The sequence below is a fragment of the Chlamydotis macqueenii genome, chromosome 1 (assembly GCF_036417535.1).
Source record: "Chlamydotis macqueenii isolate bChlMac1 chromosome 1, bChlMac1.mat, whole genome shotgun sequence".
Classification (NCBI taxonomy): Eukaryota; Metazoa; Chordata; class Aves; order Otidiformes; family Otididae; genus Chlamydotis; species Chlamydotis macqueenii.
The window spans coordinates 77,744,432-77,770,723 of NC_141556.1; the positions used below are offsets into that span (position 1 = coordinate 77,744,432).

Below are 26,292 nucleotides of genomic sequence, written 5' to 3' on the forward strand. Positions count from 1 at the left end.
GTAGTCTGAGTGCAACACAAGGGAACCAGAAAGGTCTAAATGTTCATTACAGCAGTGCTGACACTTTGGTCAGCTGATGGTGCCAAGTGGGAGTGTTAAATACACTATTTGTACTAACCAAAGTACCGCCTCCCCTGCCACAGCTGGGGACCTTGGTGTAAATGGTAAGGATGGGAGTCAGTGGCAGTCGGTGGCTATCTGTTTCCCATTTACAAGCTGTAGACTTACAGTTAAGGAGGGAAACCACATCAGAGGCATTTTCCCTCTATAATGTTTTTAGCTCTGTTTCCACCTGGCACTTATTTCACTTCACTCACAAATATGTTTTCTCTAGGGGCAGAGATAGGGGGAGTGGGCATGGTTGCTATTAACCATTCCGTAAGTCTGATTGACAGGAGGATTTTTTAGTAGTAACTGCAATGCAGCAGCATTTCTGCACCATGAACCTTGAAAGATCTGTGCTTATATAGACCCTCTTTGTAACCAAGGCAAGTGGAAATCCATTCCCATATGAAAAGAGCAGATTTTGTTTTGAAATTGAGTACTCTCCAAAACTAGCTCTCAGCATATCTGACAACACTACACGTTGTCACTTCTGTAACCTTAAGCAGTGGAAAACCAGGAAAGCAGTATAAAGTGTTGTCATTGTTTTGCTTTGTTATATGTGAACCTGCCTCGTGAACACCATGGCATAGTCATTCAAATGTGCATCTTGTCCCTCCGCTTAACAGAAAGACAGTGTTCAAGGGAACATGACCATAACCTTGTCCGTACCAATTAAACACAATTATTTTAGAAGGCAATTTGCATTGTGCAAACTGCCTGTGGGCATATGCTCACAGTGCATTTTAAGAGTACCTCTCATTAAGTAAAATGTCACTTCTGTGAAGGATACCTGTTACTTCACCAAAGGTGTGGCTTCAGACGGAGTTGGTCAAACGCCACAGCAGTTGTCTAGACTGCCCTGAGTTGTGCTATTACCATCCATCAGGTCCTCTGCAGTTACCAACCATTTGCTGTCTTGCGCTGTGGTAGGTGAGAAGTGCTAACTTGTCCTCCTTCAAATTACTCAACACTTGCCTTGCGGCTCAAGTGGGCATGCATGGAGTTAAGGTGTAGGCTAGCTGCTGCCCACAGCACCTAAGACTACCTGAGCCCACAATAATTTACTTGTGCAACCTAAGTGTGAGTTGTTTCAGCTCCAGTCAGTTAGATAGATGTTTAACCTCAAGTAAACCAGATTGTCCTTACTAAAATACATGTCTGTCTCCTGGCGTTTGCCTCCATTAATGAGACTGGACTATTAATACCAGTACAAGTTCATTGGCGGGCAAATCCTTAATCCTTTACAAAATAGTGAAATCAGTAAAATCATTCTTAACTTAAATTAGAATGTCCCTGCAGACCCTATAATTTTATCGAGTAAGAGGGAGAAGGATTTAACTAATTGCATTAGTTTGTACAGATGTCTTTTGTGGACCCATTTGGGCCAGTAGACTAAAACTGGCATAAAAGATAGCATAGAAATCTTTACTATTGAAAAACTCTGAACAGGAAACGTTCCCACGGTGCAAGAATCCTTTGAGGCGGGGTGCTTTAATACTGTAATTCATGGGTTGTCTACAGGGAGAACATAAGAAAGTTAATCTAAGCTACCTTTTAAAGAAGATTAATTGAACCTCATTAAAACTCTGTATGGACATCCATTCTGAAAATTAAAGGAGTAGGAAGGGAGGCGAGTTGAATTAATGATGCTTGAATTCTACATCAGAGGCCTAAGCACAATTTATCTAAACAGCTTTATGTTCTTAATTTAGTGAATATAATTTCATTTTCCTGAATGTCCCCAGGTAGACAAAGCCTGGAAGGAATTACGGCTGTTGAATTGCCCAGGGCATGACCAGAGGGAGTCCCCAAGAGGTGGCAGGCACTTCTCGGCTGTTATGGCCAACCACAGACCTAGGAGCCAGTCCAGGTGCCGCCGGCACCGTGGGTGATATCTATCAGGTACGACTGGTGGCACCCGGCACAAAAGGGGAGGAACATTTGCTCTCCGTGATTGAGTTGTGTCCATGCAGGTAGCAAGGTCAGGTTGGGGTCGCTGGTGCAGCACCTCCTGTTCTGTCCTGCTGGGATTCACCTGGCCCTGCTCACGAGAAGAACGACAAAAGTAATTTCCAACAGAAAGACTGTGCAGGGTTGTTTCAGAGTGTTGCATACATAGGCTTCCCCATCATTTTCGGAGGTGAGTCGACATTGGTTTCCAGTCAGATCTGTACTGAGCTGCAGCTTAGTGTGGAGCGGCTTGCATAGTCTCCTGTGCAGGTACCACCATGCTCCTGCTTTCTCACTGCCTAAAGCTTTCTGGCTGAACACAGGGCTAGCAGAGAAGCTTCCCACCAGGAGACTTCAGAGGCAAGTCGTGTGCCCATTCTCCTGCTCCTTGAGCCTTTCCTGCAACAGACACAGGGCTGCACAGTGCTCACTGAATTTTGAACACTGGTCCTTCCTGGTAGCACAGCTGCTTCTCCCATCATCTTGCTGGCTGCTTTGTCACCTTTTACCTTCCCATACATTGCCTTCTGACTCTTCTCCTCCCTCAACACCATCTTATTTTCCCACAGGGCGGAAGGCAGGAAGGCAGAGAGGGAAGTAGCTGGCAGCAGGTTAGTCACATGGAGGGCAGCTGGAAGCTCACCCTTGCAGGCAGCTCTTTTTCTGATTTCAGTATTCCCTTCCTGTCTTCAATTATGCCCATAAACTGAGTCGAGACCCAGTAACAGCCGGTTGCAGAGTGCCAGGAGGGAGCTGCCCACACCACAGGCCCATTAGGTGGTCATGACTGGTGAGCATCTCTGAGTGATGCCTGAACCTCTGAGTCCTGCCACAGGCAGCAATGACCTGAGCGAGTTACGGGGACGCTCCATTTGCCCATGTAGGCAGCGGGAGCTGGAGCTGGTTGCACTCTGGCAGGCAGCCAGCTGCCTGTCTCATTTGGGGACAAACAGGGGCACAGCCAACACTCCTTGCCCTAGAAAGGGAGTGTCCCCCGGCAGCAGGCACAGAACGATTTGCCCACACCGATGCGAATGGCAAATTTGTGGAAAAGTCCCCTATAATTAGAGGAATGAAACAAATAGTTTTCTATATGAATTGTTTGGAAGCAACTCTGGCAGCTGTTTGCTTTCCATCACGAGTGATTTCTCCTAAGTTTTTGGTGTTTTCCATTTAAGCTGACAGGGTGATTAAAACAAATTACATAAAACATCTTAGCCTCTGCCTTCTCCCCAAAAGGTGCACTGAGAAGGGAAAGAGTTGTGAAAGGTATGGAAGCTCCTGCTCTGCAATGCCACTTGAGCCCCATCCTTAAGCCTTTCCTCTCCTGGTCTGGAATTGCTAGTGCCAGAGCCAGCAGCCCATGCAGACAGAATGTACCAAGCTGGTAGCACGAGGACTTGTGCAGAGGGTAACTGCTTTGTGATGTATTTCTTCCAAAAATAAAAAGGCTCTGTGTTGCAATCTGCCAAAGATAGGGGAGTTATTGAATGAGTCTCTTGGAGGCATCCTTTCTCCCATGGTGAGTGGACAGGGTTAATTGTCTTCTGACAGTAATTTCAGTCTTACCCTTAGCTCTGCTGTGGCTGCAGAAGAAACAACTATGTGGCATGGTGATGTGTGACGCATACTGTGAAATTCATTAACTCGTCTCTACCCAATGTTTACAGGCAATTAAAAGGTAAATAGTTAATCATGTGACAGAGCAGGATTCAGATTCCATTCCTTGATTTAAACTGTTACCTGTTGGGAGCCTTCGGTTGTTTCCAGCTTGCTTCTGGGTGGTTGCAGCAAAAGTTCTGCAGTGCAAGGTGGCCATGATGTGATAGGCTGTGCCTGCGAGTCAGGTGTGCGGGCAGTCACGCCAAGCATCCCAGATATGTTATTGCTTTGCTGTGAGCAAACTGGCTGGCCATGGCAGTGCGGTTTTGCTGAGAAGTGACCATCCATCAGAAAAAGGGTGGGAGCTGTGATAGGGCAAGGCAGGGGTGCGAGGAGGGAAGGGGACCCCTCCCGACTTGTGTGCCCTTCAAAAAGGATCCAAAGGCCTTCGGTTTGAAGTCATATGAGGATTGTGCTTTAGTGCGCTCTGATCCGAATGCAAAGCAAAAAGCAAGTGTGCTGCAATCAGGCAGATGCTGGCAAGAGGAAAAGCCATCATTTAGCCTGTCTGAAATCTGTCAGAAAGGTATTTCGCAAAATACAGCTGTTGTACTCAGAGTGGTCCTCACATAAAACCAATTAAATTTCTTCTCAAGCAGCTAAGAGCTATCAGCTGCTTCTATTACCAGCTACCGTGTACCTCCAAGCCTCCTTTCTTGCTAGCATGAATAGATAAGAGCCTTCATGTACTGGGCACTGTATAAATACAATGAAAATATGGTCCCTGCATTAAAGGACATGCAGCCTCATGCAAGAGATGGTAATCTATCTGGACAGACAAGTGGGGAATGGAAGGAAAGGAGACAAACGTACTAGAAGTGGTTTTTATGACAAATAAATACATAATTGGCTGTAGTGGTCCGGATATCCTTTAGAGGCTAAGTGGTCCTTCTTGTCCTCTGGTTGTACATTGCCTATTGAGCTCCAAGAAAAGATACATCCCTCATTCCTCCTGTATCACTCACGAGCCTTTCTTGTGGTTTTCTTGTTTAGTGGAAGAGAACAAAACCTTGGAAGAAGCAGTGGGGTATTTCCATTGTTTCTCAAAATAGCTGAATCACATGAGGGCAGATGTTCAGGCAGTATGAAGCTAATGAAGCTCTACTAAAGCCTGTGTATAGTAGAGGAGGAATTGGGCAGTAGTTTTGCCTGAGAAGTTCGAGATTATGGTTATATGCGTAGCAGTGCTGTTAACATTTAAAACAGAAGCAAGAAGGCTTGCTCTGTGGACACAGCTGTGTGATACTATGTGAACTAAATTAAAGCATCAGCCAGCTTTGAGTGGCAAAAACACCCAAAAACTTTCCTTTCAGTAGTAGGTCAGGGTGTCTGTTGGTTTCAACCACGCAGGTTTCCATTATATGTAGATCTCTCACAGTTGTTGCAAGAATTGTTGAATGCTGTTGAATTTTGGCAGAGCGTGGCGTTGCCAGTGTGCGTGTTCCTGACGGCTGATGGGGACGAAGGAGGGAGGTCAGTCCTTTAGAGCCACTCCTGTGATCACATCCCTAATCTGTGTACTCTTTGCATTTGGGGAGTATGCTGCTCAGTGCTCTCTGGCTGTAAACTCAGATTTTGAATGCTTGTATGTCTTTGTTTCCTTTTATCCTCTGCGCATTGGGTTGCTGAGAGAGGGCTTCCACACTAGATCAAGTTAGTTACTCTCTGAGTATTTTGAATTGGCAAAGACTTTTTTTATTGAAATTGTTCTGTAGGAATGTGTTGCTTTCAACAAAGCTTTTGCTGCAAGCCAGGAGGGCTCCCTCAGGCACAGGCTGCCGGGCACCTGAGTGCCAAAACTTCTGTGTTCTGGGATTGATGGAAGTTCAACTTCCTTATCAAGAGAATAACCATGAAGTGCTTGCTCAGGAGTGTGCTGCTCAGTTCCCAGTTGTCCTGGTGGTTTGCTCCCTGCCTGCACAAGCAGCCCACTGAGGGCAAGCAGCTGTCCTTAGTGACTTTGTGCCTGAGCAGGCAGCTGCCCATGGGTGGTGTCTGAACCACGCACCTTCTTAAGCCAAGGTAGATAGGTGATCTGGTGGTGATCTGCTGCTTTCTGGCTGACAGGGGTGAGTTCTTGGTGTTGAAAATTGTGTCGCTACCAGAAATAGCAAAAATTTAAAAAATCCAGAAGGCACAGCTGACACATCTGCTTGGTCTATTCAAGAGTATTTCAAAAAATCTGTGGAGTAGAATCAGTCACCTGCAAAGGATGAAGCAGCATGGAGGATGCTGAGGCGTGAATGTTCATTAATGATTGAAAAGGGGAGTGTTGCTGTGAAAGGCAGTATCAGAAATCCTCACAAGTAGGTAACAGCAGTCAAATTAATGTTTGCAGCTCTTCAAAAGCATTTCTTGGATGTCTCTTCAAAAGAGCCTGGATGCGCTGAGAGAGGGCTCTGCCATCCTTTTTTTCTGTTTGAGTACCCTCCTAAAAATAAATGCAAGATGGGCTTTCTTGTCATAAATGTTAAATGAGAAAATACTCAGAGCCAAGACTGGGTAAAAGACTTGAATGCTCAGAGTTAAAAGTCATCAGTTCCCCAGCAAGGTTAGATGAGCTTAATGTGTATAGATCAGCAAGAACTTCAGGAGGGAGTCTAAAAAGAATGAGAAGCTTTATTCTCTTGGACATTAAATATCACATCTAATTATTTGGTAACTCACAGAGTGATCTCTGCATGGGGCTGTACACACGCTTCCATACACGTGTGGGTTTGCCTGTGAGTTTAATGCAGCAGTGCCAAAGCATTTGTAAATGCAGATAAATTAACTCCAGCTCAAATTTATTCCATAAACAGCTCTTCAGAGACACTAACCTGTGCATAGATTCATTTGGAGGGTTGTTTCAAAGTCACATTAGCTTATTTGACTGAGATGATTGCAGCTCTCGTCTGTGCCCAGGAGAGTCACTTAGCTGGGAATCAGACAACCTCTAGCCCTAAAACTATGAAAGGCAGAAATACGTACCATTATTTTTGGTGGATCTTTATTAGCAAACTCACTGTTCAGCTTCTGCAGGATCCTAAGCACTGTGTTTAAAGTATCAAACTAACTTTCTTACTTCTAATAATTTTGTATCTTTTACTTATCTTTAGTCTTGATTTTCTACTTTGTCTTTTGCAGTCTTATATAAAATGTTTAATAACAGTTTAAATAAAAATAATACATTGAATTTCTGTGGGTCAGGGGAAGACTAGCCTGTTCTTAGTGTTTGAATCTTTCTGGAAAGAAAAATCCTGTTGCTATCTTTCTGCAGTTGAGCCATTTGAAGAACTCTCACCAGCTGAACACAAACCATGTCTGGATGTTCTGTCTTCCTTATCTTTTGTCTGTGTCTCAGTTCCACCAATGAAAGGAAGAGAGAGACAGAGCAGCTTCTCACACTGACGTTGACATAACTTGGCACTTGCTGGAGATTAAAGTGAATATGACAAGAGCTTTATTTCTGAGGCAGTCACAGCAATCTGAAGTGCTGACTTCTGTCAGTATGGTGATGGCAAGCCTCTCTGGCTCTCCCTCCCATGAACCCTGTTGCTATGAGAAAAGGAAGAGGCAGAGATGAAACAAGACATGATTTAACCCTTCAAATATTCTAGGCTTTACTGGTATGCCAGTGGCTTAGGGTAAAATGAAGTGAGGGGAAAATAATGTGAGGGAAGACTGCCAGCATCTCATAACGATACAACCGTTAATTGTGTGGCTGCATCTATCCAACACATGCAGAAAGGTGCCTAGGAACGGACATGGACTGTGTAGGGCACAGCCTCCACTGATTGTAAACCAATATAAAATTATTAACCTGAAGGGGTTGTTCTGACGTAAAGCAAGAGTTTGATGTACAAGTCCTACTTTTCACATTTCCTCTCACCATGAGAGGTACCTGTTTGCAAACACACATAGCATAGTCTTAGGGGCTTACTGAAAATGAGTCCATTACGCATTCTTAGCCCCCTCCTCAGGGTTGAGATAGCCCTCTGAGAGGGAAAACTGCTTTCTTCCAGCTTGTTCCAGTCTGCAAAGACATGGCCTCCATTTCCCCCCAGCCCAAGTGTATTTTCTCATTCTGCCTTTGGACTGCTGCAGAGAAACCCCCACAGGGAAGAGGGCACACATATTTTAAGTAGATCAGGTTCAGCTTAGTCAACACAGGCTTGGACAAAGCAAAATTTAGTCCCTGCTTGAAGCAGTTTTGATCTTGTTTTGAGTCTGTTTCCTAAAGGCTAAAAAATTAATGATTTGTCTGCTTGGGATGAAAATGGCATGAATCATCAGGGAAACCCAGGAGGAAGTACCTGAAATTTTCTGTCCTGGCAAACACAGACAAGTGGGCTAAGAAGCAGAAGCAGGAAGATTAAACTGCCAGTCCTTGACCTCTTTCTGCTCTCAGATAGTTTGATGCAGGGCAGTTCTTTTTACCTAGATGTCTCTTTGAAATGGATCAGTTGATCTTCTATCCCTCTCTGTGAGCTCCCAGAGTTTAACTCAGCATTTTTATGGGACCTGCAGCTCTCAGATAGATAGTCTTCCAGAAATGCTGAGCTCCATTAAAGCTAGTAGAAGAACACGAACCACCAATGTGCCCTTGCTGTAGAGGAGGCTAATGGTATACTGAGCTGCATTAGACAAAGTATTGTCTGCAGGTCGAGAGAGGTGATCTTTCCCTGCTGCTCAGCACTCATGAGGCCACAACTGGAGTGCTCTGTCCAATTCTGGGCTCCTCTGTACAAGAGAGTCATGGACATACTGAAGAGAGTCCAACGAAGGGCCATGAATATGATAAAGGGACAGGAGCATCTCTCATGTGAGGAAAGGCTGAGAGGATTTGGGCTGTTTAGCCTGGAGAAGAGAAGGCACAGGGGGATCTTATCAATGTTTATAAATACCTGAAGGGGAAAGGTAAAGAAGATGAAGCCAAGCTCATCTCAGTGGTGCTCAGTGACAGGAGCAGAAGCAGTGGGCACAAACTGAAGCACAGGAGGGTCCATCTGAACATAAGGAAGCACTGTTTTATTGTGAGTGTGACTAAGCGCTGGCACAAGTTGCCCAGAGAGGTGGTGGAGCCTCTCTCCTTGGAGACATTGAAAGCTATTTGTATATCGACCTGGGCAACTGGCTCTAGGTGGCTCTGCTTGAGCAGGGGGGTAGGACCAGATGACTCCAGAGGTCCGTCCCAGGCTTAGCCATTCTGCGAACATCAGGATTTCATCAATATAAGTGGAAAAATTCACCACTCTCTTCATGTCTTACCTGTTTTCACCTTGTTTCCACCCTTGCTGGCTTGGGCTGGACTGCCAGCTGATGTCAGTCAGCATAGTTCCACTGAACTGCAATTAACATTCGGAGTTAAATTGAATAATTGTTGCCAACAGTCCTGTGCTGCCTCCTCTATCAGACAGCGGAAGGGTTCAGCATTGCACTCGCTCACCTCCTAAATAGGAAAGCTGCAGCTACACAAGGAAAGCACGTAGCAAGAGTACCAAAGAAACCTGTTGTTTTCACTCTTCAGAGGACTCAGTAGTTAGGCTGGTTCTTTATTGCTGGAAATTAGAATCAGTTACTGACCATCTTCATCTTGTTGGTTAAATAATTTCTAGCACAGATTGTTTATGCTTAAGGGCTACTGCAAAGTCCCATGCAGCAAGTTTTTACATCATTATTTGCCAGAAGCACCAACTTATTCTACAAGAAAGTTCACACTGAGGATGCCCTATTTCCTTTTTTTTGCCCATGCACTTCTCCTGATATCACTGTTAGCAAGAAAATGTTGAATTTAGTTAACATTTGTTCTGACACTGCACGGCTGATTCTACGTGCCCTGTTACCTTTGGCGTTAAGGTTGCAAAGGCTGAGAAGAATGTTAGCACATCTGATACCTCCATGAGTTTACTCATGAGTCTGCATTTACTCCATGTGTAAATGGAGGCCAGATGTTGCTCTACAAATGTAATTCCATTTGTATAATACCGCCAGACTAGGTCTGCAGGGCTGACTCCCAGAGACCAAGGTGGGCAGTTGAAGGTGAGGGAGCCCAATGTATCCACCTACTTGGGTTTCCTGATTTTGTGTTGGAGCCCAGGGAGTTCCTGCAGGGGGTATAAGAGCTTTTCAGTAGAGTGTTGTGCACATCAGCTGGAGTAAACGTGAGCAAGAGACTCCCATGACGATGCTCCGTGGTGCAGTAAGAGCAGCAGCTCTGAACAGCTGTGCACAGGAGGACAGCTTCAGCTGTTTGGGCAACAGTTGCTGCTCTGAGAGCCACTGTGATCTCCTCCAGTGCTTTAGAGAAAACAAAAATTCTACACACCTGGGGACCACTCCTGAAGCCTCTTCTCAACCAAGTAATCCATAACGTAACTTTGCTGCGATAGGGTTGTGTGTGAGCATTGCAAGATCAGTAAAAATCAGATGATGCTATGAGACATCTGAAGTAAAAAAGCCACAGGATATTAAGTATGTGCATGTATGTATTCAAAGGAAGATGGAGGGATGCAGACTGTAGTCCAGAATGTCACCCGTAGTGCAGCTGGGAGCTCATGCTGTGCTGCTGGTGGTGCACATGGCGAGGACTGGTGGCCCGTTTCTCCCCAGTTCCTCCTCACAGCGATTTCATGCCTGCCTTGAGGCTGGGTTGCTGAAGTTGCAGAAGGTTAGGTATGATGCAATGAAAGGTGCTACATGCGCCAAAGTCGGGTAGCAAGTAGTCATGGCCTTTAAGGGCACTGGTTTCCAAATCTCTTACAGGCAAGGCTGCTGCTCTCTCTTTGACTAAAATAAGAAGCAGGTCTTGCCATTTATGTGGTCACTAGGGTGTGCGCTGCAGTCTGCACAGCGCTATCAATTCTCCACCAGCAATGCTGGCTGAGTAATGTGTGTTTTCACTATAGATATTATTCTGTGTCTGTCTTGCGATATGTCTTGTGACTTCTAATTTCAGTTTTCCCTGGGAGTAATTGGACAACTATTATTATCCAGTATTTGTCAGATTATCACCGCTGCGTGTGTTTCTTTCAGTCATATTGATCTGGCCCATTGCCAGTTAAAAAAATAAATGCATTTCTTCATGCATTTTTCTTTCCTCCAAGGAATCTGCTGGTTTTAAGCAGAAAATTGTTACATTTCTTAGCTGTTTTCCTGTGTGGTTGAGACAGGGCAGTACATGTGGCCAGGACCTCATTTTGCCTTTGGCTTGACCCCGTAAATGCTTCCTGCCTCACGTTGCACGTAGCACCGTGTCAGGATTGCTTCAGCAGTAGGTCGTGGCTTTTTGTTGGTAGACCAGGGTGGAGTCTAGCTGTTAAGGACACCCCAGCAGACCCAGGCTGAGACACTCCTGTACACCCAGGCTGAGAAAGCCTCAGCTAACTGGGGTCCAGGATGTGTTATTTGGCCATGAGCTGAGCTGTACGCAGCCGCTTCCTGTTGCTTGGGTAGAGGACTTTGCTCTTCTGAGCCAGCAAGTCACCAAGGATAATGGTTGCTGAAATGACTTCATTAAATCATCCAGAAGTCTGGCTTCTACTCTTTTCTTTCTTGAGTCCAGAAGTTAGTAATCCAGCATCTGGCTTGCGGCTGTTCCTGCTTGATGTCCCATGTAGGAGAGTTGCTCCCACGTCTAGCAGTAAGAAGGGATGCTGTGCCTCTCTCGGTGCCATGTCCAATCCTGGCAGGGTGCTGGGCTTGGCCTGCTTGTTTTGCCCATCTTGATCTGGGGGAGGACAGATCTTATGCATTTTTAAATTTATTCTATTTTATTTTTCGTTTAAAAGCTATCCAGCACCTTGCCAGTTGAAATAGGAGGCAGTCTTCTATACCAGTACTTACTCATGTAAACATGCTGATCAACTGAAGCATTAAAGCTAAAGTTGAGCGCTACATCATTTAATCAATGACCAGTGTATACCTCTGCACATCTGTAGCTGCAGGTGGGGGTGAAGTCATTCCCACCATTTTGCCCAGTTGTTAGGGTACACTTAGACATTGGAGTTATCTTTCCATGTATAATTTATTAGGTAAATGGTCCTGTAATCCTCTGTGCTAAAGAGGGAAGTGAAAAGCAACCGAGTGAAACCACCATTTCTGGATGCTGCTAGTGATGGGTGCTATTTGTCAGAGCTGGAAACTGTGAAGGACCTATGCCCAGCAAAACACTAAGTTACTGCTGGTCAGTTAAAAGCAGTTTGGTGTTCAATAGTGGTTTATGATTATTTTCAGACACAGATGGGAGGGAAGTAACCTGGGGCAACTTGAAGTTGTCCAGCCAGAACCGAAGCAGCCTGTGGTAAACAGAAATACAGGGAGGCTCATACAGCACAAGAGCTCAGCAGGTGACAGGGGGCTTCCCCAGGGCCCGAAAGAGGAAGTCAGGATGGATGCAGAGTATTATGAAACAGCAGATGCCAAGAGGGCAAAGCAAAGGGTTAAAAGGAAAGGAGTCGGGCGTGAGAGAGTGATGGCCACGTGGAGATCCAGCCGAGATGCTGAAGTGCAGTAACATGAGCCGAGCATCAATGAAAAGCAACCAGGACAAGCAGGTAGCAAAAAGAACAGCCAGCAGGTAGGTTTATTTCTAGCCTCTTGGCATGCATGAGACCTCCCCCTTGGGTGTGCCTGCTAGCCAGAGGATGTGGCAGCTTTAGCTGTAGCTCTTCTGTCTGAAACTGTAGCGATTTATGTGCTCAGGTCTCTGGGCTGATGCCTTGCCAGCCACAAAGAGAGTGAGGCATTGCAGCATTTTTAGAGTAAGTCTTTTTTTAGTCAATATAACCTAGTCAATATAGATTCCAATTTTAGTCAATATAGATTCCAAGACAGTTGGATGAAGTGAATATACCATTTTTCTGCTGGTGGCTGCTCTGCCCACGAGGAGTACCAGAGAGGAAAATTTCATCTTTGTTCTACTTAGTGCTGTACTAGCAAGCGCTTGTGAGTGGGCTGTGATTCATGGAGCAACAGGGCAGAAACTTAGTCAGCCTGCTCCATCACCCGGGAGCAGTCCCAGCTCCTAGGGCTGTATTTCATTATTAGTCTCCCTGAGCAGGCTTTCAACAGTAGGGAATTGCCGCCAGTTTTTTACCATTAAAACAGTGAGGTTTTGCCACATCTTTGCTCCCTAATACAGGGAGACATGCAGCTTTGCATCCAGTTCTTGGGATGAGAAGCAAGAGGCGTAAGCAGCAAACAATGTACAAAACCAACTCCCTTTCTGCCATGTGCTAAGTTTTCATGAGCAAGGTCTTTTCCGTAAGGTGTCCTGCATCTGCTTATAGGAACATGGCAGCCTAAAACTCTGCTTCCTAATTTAGCTGGGCTGTCTAGTGAGACGTACCGGACCATCAGCAGCCTAAATAGTTTTTCATGGCTGTGGCTGTCTTTGAGGATTGCTTCATGTCTGGGTTTTTTGACCAGAGCCTGAGGAAGTGAAGTAGCCAACACCAGGTGAAAAGTGGTGGGAGGCAGATGATTAATTTCTGGGCTCCTTTGCGACTCACAGCCTGAATGCCTCCCCGATGGGCTGGGCTTGGTGCAGTGAGGTTTATGGTCATTAGGGAGTTTGCTGAGGAGTAGTCATGCGGCTTTAGGTACCGTATCACCTCCTTACGTATTTCAGAGCATTTGTTAGGAAGTGCTGATGCTATCCAGTTGTGTTTTAGGTGTCTCTTCTAGCAAAAAAAAAAAGGATTTCAGTTATGATAATGAATAAAAAGACAGAGAAGGAGACTCTGGGAGTATGCCGTGATGACTACCTAGCTGCGCAGGGGCAGAGGCTGCAGGCAGCCTTGCATCTTATTGACACTGAGTTGGATCGATGGCATATCTACCTGCCTGTGTGCCACTGTCACTGTTCACTGCCGATGAAGAAAAAAGCAGGGTGTTAAAAGTGAATATTACATGATATAGAAATAAAGAGTTATGATTGTGATTATTTCATTGCCATAGTAAAATAAAGCAAGGACACTTGATACTCTTTTTGGTAAGAAAAATTGTGGCAATTGTTACTGAAGTAGAGATTACATTTCTGACAACTTTGCAAGTTATGTAGCCTACACTTAGATGTAGGCTGTTTATAATGGCGTAATAATATTTTTTTGTTAAAACATATATTCCTTTAAAAAAAATCTTCAAAGCAATCCATCTTTGTGGTACAGCACGCAAAAGGTTAAATCTATAAACCTGAGCCTTAGGCACGTGTTTGAGAAGGACTCTTCAAGTCTTTAAGTGCCTGTCTGGAGTGGTATCCACTTTAACATCACTTTGAAGCTTAGAGAAGTCCCATATATCGAAAAAGGAGGCTGTGGCCTTACATGAGGTTACTAAACCCCTCGCTGTCTTTCTGAACCTATCTGTTTATTAGCAGTGCCAAAAGACAAATTTATTGTTTCCCCTGCACTTTCGTATAAAGCCCTTGTGTCCTTTAAAAAGTGAGTAGGAGTTTGTGGTTAAGTTACTAAATTAAGAAGGATGGGAACCTGAGTGGTTCAGTGCGTCCGTTCTCACTTGAGTGATTTATGGTTTTGACTCACCAAGTTTTGTTCCCAAACGCAAGGAATGTTTTATTCCAGTGACGTACTCGAGTGCAGCAACAGGGAGGGATGTGTGCAGCCAGTGCCACGGTTCAGCAGACGGGGCAGTAACTTCATAAAGGAGCTACCTCGATAACCTACAGTCTTGAGGGTATATGGCCCTTCTGGGAGTGCTTATGGATCTACATATCAAAAATAGTAGCGCATGTAGTTTTAAAGCTTTCAAACTACTTTATACAATTCTGTGTTTCCAAATGATTTAATTACAAGTTAATGAAGAAAGAGATTTGGATATTGTTACATGCAGAAATACCTGTCTCCCTTCTTGATGCTGAGTATGGACCTTTTCCATTTGCAATGGTGTTCACAAATCCCGATTATCCGTTCCTTGAGAGTAGGGCAGACTCTTGTCATAATATTACATGATAATCCTTCCAAAGATAATGAGATGACTCTTGTTGCATTTCAAAACAGTGCGACCAAGATGAGGATTTGATCCAGCAGCTACACTCTTCCAGAAGTGTGAAGGTACTTGCAGCTATTTGATATTGAGAAATAAATAGGTCAGGCAAGGCCTTTTAAAGGAATTTAACAGATACATCTAGCACTTGCAGAGAAGCATGAAACTCCTGCTAAAATGAAATTGGGTTCACGAAAGACCACAGTTATCTTTTAAAATAAGTTTTTGCATGTCTACAGAGCAAATATTGCATTAAAGATAAGGGTAGAGTCTCTGTTTTACTGATAATGCTCCAAGTTTTCTTTTTTCCTCCAAATTATGATACAGCTTCCTGCAAGCTAAGCAGCCAGCCTGCTAGATCTGACTTCTCCTTTATTGCTTTATAGTGACATACCAAACTAGTAAGGCATCAAGCAGTAAGTACAAGAAGAGCCCTGAGTTCCCAAAATAACAGGAAAATATTTTAAAATTTATTTTATTGGTGACTTCTAAGTCCTGTCATCAGTTTTTCAGAAACTATTGTGATGTGGATAACTTTACTCTAAAGCCAATTTTGCCTTTATAAGCACAATCACTTACAAATTTGGGAAAGGGTCTAAAAAGGACGTTGTATATTTAAGTATATATACATATCCACGTAGATAGATGTATAGATGTCTATACAGGTGTATCTATTTATCTGTATTTACATAAAGATACAGGAAGCCTTTAAAACCATACTTTCCTCCATCCTAAACTTCCACCAGAAGTGCCTTCCCACTGAATTAGAAGGTATCATACAAAAAACTGATTTCACCTGGGGCACAATGGATGGGGTGGAAACCGCGAGTGGAGAGAAGAGTTTAAAAAACCCTTGGGGCTGGCAGCTAAAGCAAAACAGAAGCTTCCCCGGGCCTGCTAAAGCTGATCTGCTTCAAGAGATGTCCATCCCCTGAAGCTCCTTGCACCCTTCAGCCCCATACAGTGCCAAATTACAGTACCCTCTGAAGTGAGGTTTGCATGCTGCTGTGTGAACAAGAATTGTCAGGTCCGTTACCGTTTCAGACCCCTTCTCTGACACAGCTGTGCTGGATACTAATATTAGTTAGTGAGGCAGTAACAGCTGGGACTCTGCAAGCCCCAGCAGGGCCATGGGACCTGCTGCCTGCTGCAGCCCCTGTTGCTGTGGGCTTGCTGTTCCCCACGTCCTGGGACAACTTGCTCCTGACTGGCTTGGAGGCACCGGTGCCACAGCAAGCCTTCATCTAGGCTGCCCTTCAGCTGCACCTAGGGCACCACAAGGTACACCTGGGGTTCATTAAAGAAACAAATTGGAAGAACTGCAGAACTTGAAAGCCCCATTTTTTCAGAATAGGGTTGTGGGGCACCCCTTGGTATATCTCAGCTAACCTACTGTGGGCTGATGTATGAACCTGCAGCTACCTCCTTCTTAAGCCATGATGTCAAAAGCTCATGAAGAGGAGCAGGGGCTGCCTTACACCTCATGACTCAACCTTTGACAGCCTACGGCCTGGACCCTGGGCTCAGGACACTTACCTGCCATGTCATGTCGACACAGCTGCAGCAAGGACCAGCTGGCTCTGGGACAGGGGATATTTGGCTTTGTGAGTGAAATGCAGTGACTGCAGTGCGGTTTTGTCCTGCCCCTGGGCAGAGGCTGCAGCCAGGCAGAGGTGGCTCCAGCTTGATCTTAGCCTACGGACACTCCTTTGGGCCTTCTGGGCTGGCGCCATTCGTGATGATGATGTTATTCAGGTCATATGAAATTTTGGGTTTGGAATGTTGAGGTAGTCCTTGCTGAATATTGGAATGTACTTATATTTGGTTAAACAGAGGCCTGGAGGGTGTTTGTCAATGAATAACACAGCAGAAAGAAATGCAGGAAAAACACTCTTTTTACAAGTTCAGGATGTGGTCTGCAGCCTGTTACGCTTCTGCTCTCACAGAAGCTCCACACCAAGAAAATGGTTTAAGGGAACTGCCCCATCGGGCGCCTGCAGGAAGGCCTGGAACAATGGCTAATGCAGGAAGGATGTTGCAGGTGGATACGGCACATTTGTCCCAAGGTGCAGAGCAGAAGAGAAGTCACCACCGCTCTAGCAGAGGCCAGCTGTTCTATGACTTCTCAGTATGTTTTGAAAAGCATCTCGCGGATGATGACAGAACTGAGGAATGAGACTAATGGCAGGCTCTGTAAATACTGGGTGGTTTTACACTCTAAAGGTGGTACTTTGTGGCCTCTTCACTTTGAAGGTGGGAGCCTGAAGTGAAAAGAGGGGTGGAGATCAGCACTTGCTCTTGGGCAAGCAGGAATGGAGGTTGAGGGCAAGACTGAAGAAGCTGATGCAAGTGGTTAGGGAGCTGAGATTTTGAGAGAAGAGGGTGGTTCCTGGAAACACTGAGCCAACGGGCTCTCCAGGCACAGCAGCTGCAGGGCAGTCAGTAGTGGCGGGGACAAGGCAAATCTGTGCCCTAGCACAGCTGCTCCGTGGCCCTGTCATGGACAGGTGTCGCAGCAGCTGGCGCTTGGGGGTTCAGTGTCCATCCTCTCTGCTCATCCCAGGAGCCTATCCCAACCCAAGAGAGTTACTAGGAGTATCCCCAACAGAGTAGCAGTCAACGCACAAGACAGCTCAGACTTTTGAGATGTTCGTCAGGGAAGATGGAGCGTATAGCAGAGGAGATAATTCACAACAAGAGGAAAACCAAAATAACTTTTCAGGCATATAAGGCTGATAGGAAATCAGACAGTGTTAAGATGCCACTGGAGAGGGACACTTTTATCACTGGTACAGTGTGGCAGATCTGCTAGTGTTGAAAATTATTTTGTGGGCAGCATGGTACCAGTGAATTACTGGGTTCCATTCTCCACAGCTGATATTTCACAAGTATCAAAAATACTTAAATGGCAGAAAAGTCAATAAAGCCTTACCACGAAGTCTGGGCATGCACAACGCTAAACATCACTGGCTTTTGCCTCTAGTATTATTATATGTAACGTTTAGGAGCCCGGTTCCGGAGGTAATTGGAGTGGGAGCCTGGAGCAGATAGCCTAAGGCACTGTCCTTTGCCAGTGAGTTATAAGCTTGATGCGATCATGACTATGTAGTAAGGTAGCAGGCATATTGCCCTTCTGAGGGCTGAAAAGATCTTGGCTAAGTCCCAGCAAGACAGGAGGGGAAACCCCTGAGCAGATCTCAACACAATAAAAACGGAGACCCTTCCTCCTGTTATTTGAAATGTTTCCTCTGATACAAGCCAACTTAGAAATAATGCATGCACCTTCACTAAATCTTCTGAATTATTCCTATGTAATTTTTATCTGTTTTAAGTTGGCTGGATAGCTATGGGCTCATTCTGCTGTTACTTCGGTGTTTGCAAGCTGTCAGATTCAGTGCATATGCCCTTGTGTTCATATTTGTATTTGTGACTCTCCTAGAATTTTACAGGACCTAGCACATCTCCAAAGATTGTTACTCATTATTTAAAACCTGCTGAATTGGAATCCAAATTCTATTCATTCTCTGTTGGATATTATTTATTTTCTGTTCATAAACTTCTATCAAGTAACGTCAGGCGGCATTCAGGCAGCGCAGCAGCCAAGAGGTGAAGTAAGCCATTCACAAACGCGTTGCAGGCTGACAGTCACCAGTAGACACTGGTTAGTGAATCATACTGAGCAGCCAATACATCCTGAACATCAGGATCCTTTCACATGCTGAAGGAAGTGTTGCAATTGTGCTCATTTGATCCGCATATTGCTCTCTGGAGGCTTTCATCCCAACATGTTTCTTTTTACAGTAATTCAGGAACATATTATGAAATCTGGAGTTCTCCTAAATTCAAGCAAACTTCTTGCTGAGTATGACATTTAGGATCTTAATTCTGCAACTAGATATGTCAAACATATGGCCACATAGCAACACACTAAAATGTGAATTTACTTTGGGTTGCAAGAGGAATCCTACACATGAGTGTACAGGGCTTGGCTCAGACAACGCAGAAGCACACATGCTGCAGCTGTAAGTGAAAGGGAGACTACAGCTCCGCAGGGTTTTCCCATCGTCTCTGCAGCATTATAAGCCCATTTGTGGGTACAAGTGCAGACTTAACAGCTAAGGGCAAAAGATTTTGCCTGTGGGTGAATCTTACCGTGCTAGTTATAATGTGACTTTTGCCTGGATGATGGCAAGTGCCAGGGAGGGAAAGAGAAACTTCTTCCCTATAAATATTTGTTGTTGAAAATGTCCTGTAAGAAATATTTCTGAGCATCTCCGTCTCACTTTTTTTTAACCCTGCTGGTATTGCTTAGATGGCAGTGACACCCTGTGGTACCAGCCGCTGGTGCAGTTTGTTCAGGAAGTCAGTATGAGATTGCAATAACAAAAAGTCCCGGGATATTTTAAATTCATCTTCACAGACCGCATCCTCCATCATCCCTGAGTGCCCTTGCCCTAAGCAGGGTGTACCTTTAATTTAAATTTCCTTTTAAATTTTATTATTTAAATGTCCTGGAAGTAGCTACTGCCTCTTTTTGAGCATTTGTGCAGTGCCTGCATGGTGAGTCTCTCTGGTTCGCCCCACATCTCTTGGCTTTACAGTAAGAGGAATCAGCTGTAGTAACAAACCTATATCGCATCACAGTGCACCTTTGCTAACTTAGTGAAAATGCTTGCTGCCTTTCTGCTTGCCCCAGTGAGCAATGAAGGCTAGTGGTTGGAGGAGACAATGCTCATCTTGGGTATTTTCTCTCTTTCAGGGGGTTCACGAGTCGAAAGGTGTGACTGAAGATTATTTGAAACTGGAATCCCTGATCCAGAAAGTCGTTTCACCTTACTTGGGAACATACGGTCTGTATTCCAGTGATGGACCCTTCACGCACTCTTCCTGTATCCTGGGTAAGAATAACAGAGGCTTGATTGGACACAGCACAGAGGGCTTCACCAGAACCTTGGTCCACACAAGGCCAGGGCCCACACAAGAGGAGACTGCCAGTACTAACACAATGTGGCCAGGCTCCTTTTCTAAGGCCACGTTCTTTGCAGCATGCAATGTCACAGTGAAACTTGCCAGTGGCAGAAGATGAAAACAGATTGTCATAACAGTGTTCATTAATAAATCTGAATCTGGAGTGTACTTAGCATTTCCATGCTACCTTTTAATGAGAGAGCTTTAACACAGAATGCTTTATGGACAGTGAGAGGAAGAAGCAAGAAGCCATTTCTAGACTGCTGAGTAGTGCACAAAGATCATACAAGGCTGTTTAAAGCAGGGAAGACAGTAGGAATTTGTATTAGAGAAGACTAGCCAATAAGCCTTTAAATATGTAAAAGCTTTCTGTAGAGTGGAAGGTAATAAACTGTTCTCCATCCCACTGGAAATAAGAAAAATAGAGTGGACCGCACTTAGCAGGGAAAGTTCAGATTACATGGAAGGAAAAATCTCTCATGCCACATAAACTGCCTCCGGAGGCTGTTGAATCCTCACTGCCAGAGATGCTGTATACATGTCACATACATAGGCATCCAAAAGGAGCAAGATGGGTAAACGTGGTCCTGCCTGCTGGCAGAGGCTGAGTGAGTGACCTTCTTGAGTCCCTTCCACCTTATTTTCTATGATTCTTTGAGCTCTGAAGCATTCAGTGACTTCTGTGAATGCAAGACTTGGCCAAGATGAATGTCTTTTGTATATCCCATGTAGTAATTCAATCTGTTGAAAATGCCAGGGGGATATTGCCAGCATAAATCAGAAAGGAAATGCGGTAGTACCTGAGTATTTTAATGTAAATACTATGATTGCCTACTTGAATAGAAAAGACAGAGGGGGAAATTAAGTTCAATTGTGTGTTTTCTATGCAGTCAATCTAATCTGTTTGCTTGTCAGAAATGGTCGATAAGGTAGCTGATTTTCCCTTGAAGCTGAATGAAAAACATTATCATATTGCAGTAGGTGTTTAAGAAACAAATCAGTTTTACGTTAATAAATACAGGGCAGTTATTTATGGAAAATGGTACAGGATTACTACCTTGTGTTCGTTGCTTGCCATTAAAAGGCCACAAGCATTTAAATGGAGCCTCTAATTGATGTTTTCTGAATACAAGCTCTTGTATTTCAAGACAGAAAAAAATGCCCCCAAAGAGAATAAAATTACAGTGAAATGGATTGTTAGAAAATACGATGTTGTATTACATGACTGCAGAAAATAGGAAGGTTTTGGTGGACCAGGCACTTCCCCTTGCTGTGGTCTAGGGTGTAGATCTGTAGCAGTACCTCTGAATAGGTCTTACTGTATTCAGTGAACCTCGATCCAAGGGAGCTGAGTCCGTAAGTCTCTGCTGCTGTTAAACTAATGCATCTAGTTCTGTCCAACTATTTTGGTAGTGTGATTTAAAGCTGTAACATACTCTCTTTGGGACTGGTGAGGCCACTGACCTCTTTTCTTCCCTGTCTGGCCAGCACACCCAGCCTTCCCTTCAGCCAAGCCACAGTGTGTAACCAAAAAGCCAGAGTTCCTGTGGCAAGGCAGGCCCAGGGAACCTTTTTTGTTTGCCAGGTTAAACTCCTAACAAAGAAAAAGTCCAAAAGTGAACTTGGCTCAGTTGATTTCACTGCTGAGGCAGACACAACTGCAAAACACAATCTTAAGTACAGAAAGTGGCTTTTTTAGTAGTGCAGCATATGACTGGAATTTGTGTCCAGGTAGGCACATAATTTCACGTAAGTATAATTTTAGAAGAGACTGGCATATGCAAAAGAAATTGCCTGGTTTGGAGGGGAACATACACCAGCATCCTGATTTAAAAGAGACAATTTACATACAGTGGTTGTCGTTGACTTCCAGAGTGTAACTCAGTTCCCTTCCCCAGTCATGCCCCTTCCATGGGGTTAGAGAAGTGAGAGTAGCAGGGAGAAAGCTTCAAAACTATTAGTTACACCACATTTTTTTAGCACAAGTGAGTCAGAGCAATGAAGTCTGCAAAAAGTTTTCATGATGATGGTTTGGTCTAGCTGCTGGAGAGCACTCCAGTCCTCAATCACCGGTGGTGGATCTCCGTGCTGACTTGCTGCCACCTACTGCTCATTCTTTGGAAAGAACTCACTTGGTTAACAGCCGTATTCATAAAAATCACTGCTGGATCGAGTGCATATTTGTTCGCCAAAAAGGTTGCTGTGAGCACTACCTTCCAGTTAACATTTCCAAATGCTTTTGGTGCTCTCTCCTTGTGTGATCTCTGAATGATGCTTTGAATCTAAGTTTTTCCAGAACTGTTAGTAAGACTGCCACTGCCTGTCTTAGAACTTGATTTTCCCAAAGTGGGTGAAAAAGTTAGATTTCAACTACAAGAAATTAGTGATGACCTTTATAGTTTGAAGAAGAACAGAGCTGCACTTTATGTTCTTGTCTGAAGAAAGTATTTGCAATTGTATATTAAATCTCCCAGAATATTTACTGTTTTACTCCTGTTGCTGAAGTTGTATAAATATAAGGGAGTCTCAGCTATTATTTGTAAAAAATAGGTTTGGAGTCTTCAATATGCTAAAGAAATCTAGGAAATCTGAAGCCTATGGATCTATAAAATGAGCAAAATGCATTCTTTTATAAAAGTTTATGTCATTCAAAAAAAGCTCATGAATATTCAGGCCTTGACTTTTGAACACTCGTAATTATTAGTACCACAAAAATAGGAGACTTTGCAGATATTACTCTGGATCTTTCTCTATTTACAGAGAAACGCTTCTTCAGGCGTTCAAAATCAGGTGATATCCTCGCCAAGAACCCTGTGGTGCGGTCGAAAAGCTACAACAATCCACTGCTGACGCCAGTGGCCGAGTATGAAACCGAGAGCATGGCCGCCAATGGAACAGGCATCCGAAGGCACTCTGTTTCAGAAATGACCTCCTGCCTGGAGCTCCAGGGGTACTCAAACCTCACCACCATCATGGACAACGGTTCCAAGAGCTCCATGACAGCCACCAAAAGCTCGCTGTCAGGAGACCAGGAGAGGCCCAGCACCGGCTCAGTGCAATGCTCTAGCAAACTCAGCACAGTTGAGCAACAGAAAGGACTCTTCCACTCGATGGATGACCCACATAGATCTTTTGAGCTGGACAGGGACCCTTCCTTGATCCCAGTTCCTTCTTCCAGCCCTGAGAACATAGTGGATCAGATTTTGGAATCGATCGACTCTGATTCTGAAGGCATTTTTATTGATTTTGGCCGAAGCTGTTCCAAGTCATCAGCATACAATGTGGACGTGAACAGACAGAGCATCATGTGAAGGACATTAAGAGACAAACCTTGGGTTTTAAATATTACACATGAAAGTAACTAACGCATGGAGTCGGACTATGGGCAAGCTATATATGTCTAGGGCAGAACCTCTGTTGTAGGTTATCCCAGCTGTACTGAGGTACATAAACACAAGTTTACAGCAGGCAGGAATCTGCTGGGAGGGGGAAGAAACTCCAACCGCTTCTACCTGTCCCCATCACTCTGCAGTCTGATTTCCTATATTGTCTTTCTAAACCTAGGGATTCACAAACTGATAAGTGTCTGGTAAAATGCTATTAGTGCAACTGGCAGTGTTCATTCAGTAAAACAGCCTAGCCAATAGCTGTGTTCACTTTTAGTTTTCTGAAGAGATTTCCTGTAGACAGCAGGTTGTTCTCTGAACTATAACACCTCAGCCAGAGTACAAACATATCCTTTTAAAAAACAAAAACCAACAGAGGCTGTGGGCTTTCATGCCACAGAATATGGCAGAATAAAGAAGTCTCTTTTAATCTTTTTCTTGTACATCTTGTATGCACTCATTTGCCCAACGGTGGGTTTAGACTTCTTGAAGAAAGGCAAATAAACAGAAATGTGCTACCTGATGTCACGTGATGCCTCATGTCTCATGTTCTGTTTCACAGCCAATACCTTGTGTCTGTGAGAGAGCTGTCTTGAAACTGGCTTTTAAGGCTGTGTTAATTTGCTCTGAATGCGGCACTTCCAAGAAATCTGTGTACTGTCAACTCCTGGAGCATCCGTTATATGGAGAGATTCCAGCAGAATTCAAGTTACTTGTTACCTAAATAAATAAATATATGACCTCTCAGTGGAAATTTTCATTATATATTTATGTTCTTAAAGAAATACCAAAATGCATATACTGTCAATTATGTACTGATATTTGAGGAGTGTGACCCTTGCAGCTCTTCTCATCCTGTGCACTACCACCTTTTTCATTCTCCCTCGTCGTAATACGGTGTAAGAGCTGTGTCAGTGGTTTTATGGAGGACTGATACACAATACTAACATGAAGTAGAAATTCTGATGCCTGATAGACTTTTGATCAGATGGTTTTACAGTGAAGAAAGAGCTACTTCAGGTCAGTCCATTGTAGGCATCTCCTCTGGAGGAGAGAGTCAGCGGGTAACTCCTGAGCTGCTCAGCAGAGACTGGGTGTCCGTACGGTCTGGCAGTGCCTGGAGCTCAGCTTAGCTGCTTAGGGACTCTCCAGCTTCGCTCTGGTTTTGCACTGCTGACTCCAACATTCGCCAAACTCGTTGTTGGGTTTTGATGGCATTTCCAGGCTCAAGGCCCCAATTCTGATACTTGATTTCCTTTGGCCTCACTACTTGACCTTTTGGGAAGTGTTAGCTCAATCTTTTGCTATCTCCCTGCTTCCCTGCTGGACGTTTCAGCTTCTGGATAGGTGTGCAGGCTCCCTGTAACACAGGGATTTGACAACCTCAGAAGCCAGATGAGGAAGGAGCCCCATAAATAAGGCAGGCTTTTGTGTCTGGTTTGCTTCTTTGTGTTTGGCATGTTCAGCTGTGCAGCCTTACCTGCAGGTAGGTATTTAAGTTAGGTCATACTTAATTTTTTTTTTTATGGAGAGGTAAATAATTTTTTTTCTGTGTCCAAACAGTCTCAATCCTAGCAGCCTGGGAAGGCATCTGGATGGGACCATCCGATGTGGAGCAGAGTCAGCGTGGAGGGACTTTGCCAACACCAGCTGGCGGAAATGCAGGTGCAGCAGAACATACCCACAGCAAGGGCAGCTCCGCTGCCTGAATGGTGCCTTGAGAGATCTTTGAGGTACAGTAAGTTAAATGGCGTAGAATGTAGGCACCTCACTGGCCCTCTGGATGTGCAACTAAAAGTTGTAGATTATCAGGTCACCCATTTGGCCACTTTCTGGCCACGGTGAGGCCTGTACATCCTGCAGTTGTGCACCAGGGCACACTCAGAAGTGCTTCACTCCTGATGGGGCTGAGTATTTTGGCAGCTCGCTCACATCTTGAGTTTTATCAGGTTCCTACTAACTGGTTGGTGCTACCAACGGGTGTTTGCCCTTACTCTCCTGTCTGGGGGCATAATGAGCCCACATAGTCTCAAGGCACGTTTGGTGCCACATTTGGCCCTGTGCAAACCACAGAGGAGAGAAGAGGTCTCACTGAACTTGGATCCAATATATGACAGGATCAGTGATTTCCAAAAGTGTCCTCAAGTGTTACAAGCCCCTGTGCCCTCAGACCCTACCACCCTTCCTTCTGGCAAACACTGTTCTATTTCCTGAATTATTATTTAGGTCTCTCCAAGAAGAGTAGCCACAGCTTTGTTCTAAGGACACAGTGCAGGGGAGGAGAAGACAGAGTCAAATCTAGAATTAAAAATTAAATCTATCAATTAATTTAATCTAAAATTAAAAAAATAAAGTGGATCAAGGCCTCTGCACACCTTCTTCCTTTAGGGAACATCAAATGCAATGAGTTATAAGCTTAATTACCAGGGAATAGTTAAGCACAGTTTCAGCTGAGGAGAAACAGACTGCTAGGACACTTCCCACCTGAGCTTTTGTGTGGTTCATGCCCTCCCCTGTGATGGGACACCTTGAATCCCCTGCTATGCTGGCAGTGAACTAACCTCTCCCACTTTGCACATGTGGAACCAGTGAATGAAAATCTTCCTCTGTTTCAAAAGGTGATTTAAAGACAGAGTTCAAGACAGTGTCAGTGTAAGAGGAGTATTTCTAACGGCCACCTCAGAAAACCTCAAAGAGGAGCAGGATTTAGGAAGCAGTCTTGTCTTCAGTGTTTCCTCTTGGCCAGGGCAGGCAGCCTGGCGCCTGGTGTAAAAGCCTGTTCTTGGACACTTTGCTTTCCCGTGTGCACTGTGTGGGGAACCAGCTGTCCTGGAGCGTTGTAGCATTGCAGCCCCGCACTTCCACTCCAGCTTTTACATTTCTGACTCTTAAAGGGTCTTAAAGGATCAAAGTGCTAGCAGCAGAAAGATCTACTGCAGGCTTTCATAAGCAGCAGGTAGGCTCTTCAGAAGATACAGACCAAGGCCCATTCACCAGGGCCATGTTGGAGAAGGGCAGAAAAGTGAAGCAAAACCCAGGCCACCCTACTCCACCCCACCCCCAAAACTGTGATTTCCAGCTGTGGTAGGGTTGAATGAGTGTTTAAGGAAGTTGGGTTCAGTCCTGTTGGGATTCATTCCTTGTTGTTATGTGCTGGGATGGTTTGTGAGTGCCACTGAGCTGAAGTAAAAGACTTATATTGAGCCTCTTCAGGATGAAGAGAATCTCAGTTGGCTTC

The 26,292-nt window shown here is 44.6% G+C and overlaps 1 protein-coding gene across 6 annotated transcripts in view; it reads left to right on the forward strand.

Moving 5' to 3' along the window:
* Positions 1-23,801, forward strand: part of PRR5 (proline rich 5) — a 91,920-nt gene extending 68,119 nt beyond the window's left edge. For all 6 annotated transcript variants that reach the window (XM_086757685.1, XM_086757709.1, XM_086757677.1 and 3 more), the window contains 2 exons: positions 19,460-19,598; positions 22,429-23,801. In XM_086757685.1, coding sequence (XP_086613811.1) covers positions 19,460-19,598; positions 22,429-22,979 — 690 coding nt within the window. In that variant the 3' untranslated portion in view covers positions 22,980-23,801. The remainder of the gene's footprint in view (positions 1-19,459; positions 19,599-22,428) is intronic.
* The last annotated feature ends 2,491 nt before the right edge of the window (positions 23,802-26,292 follow it).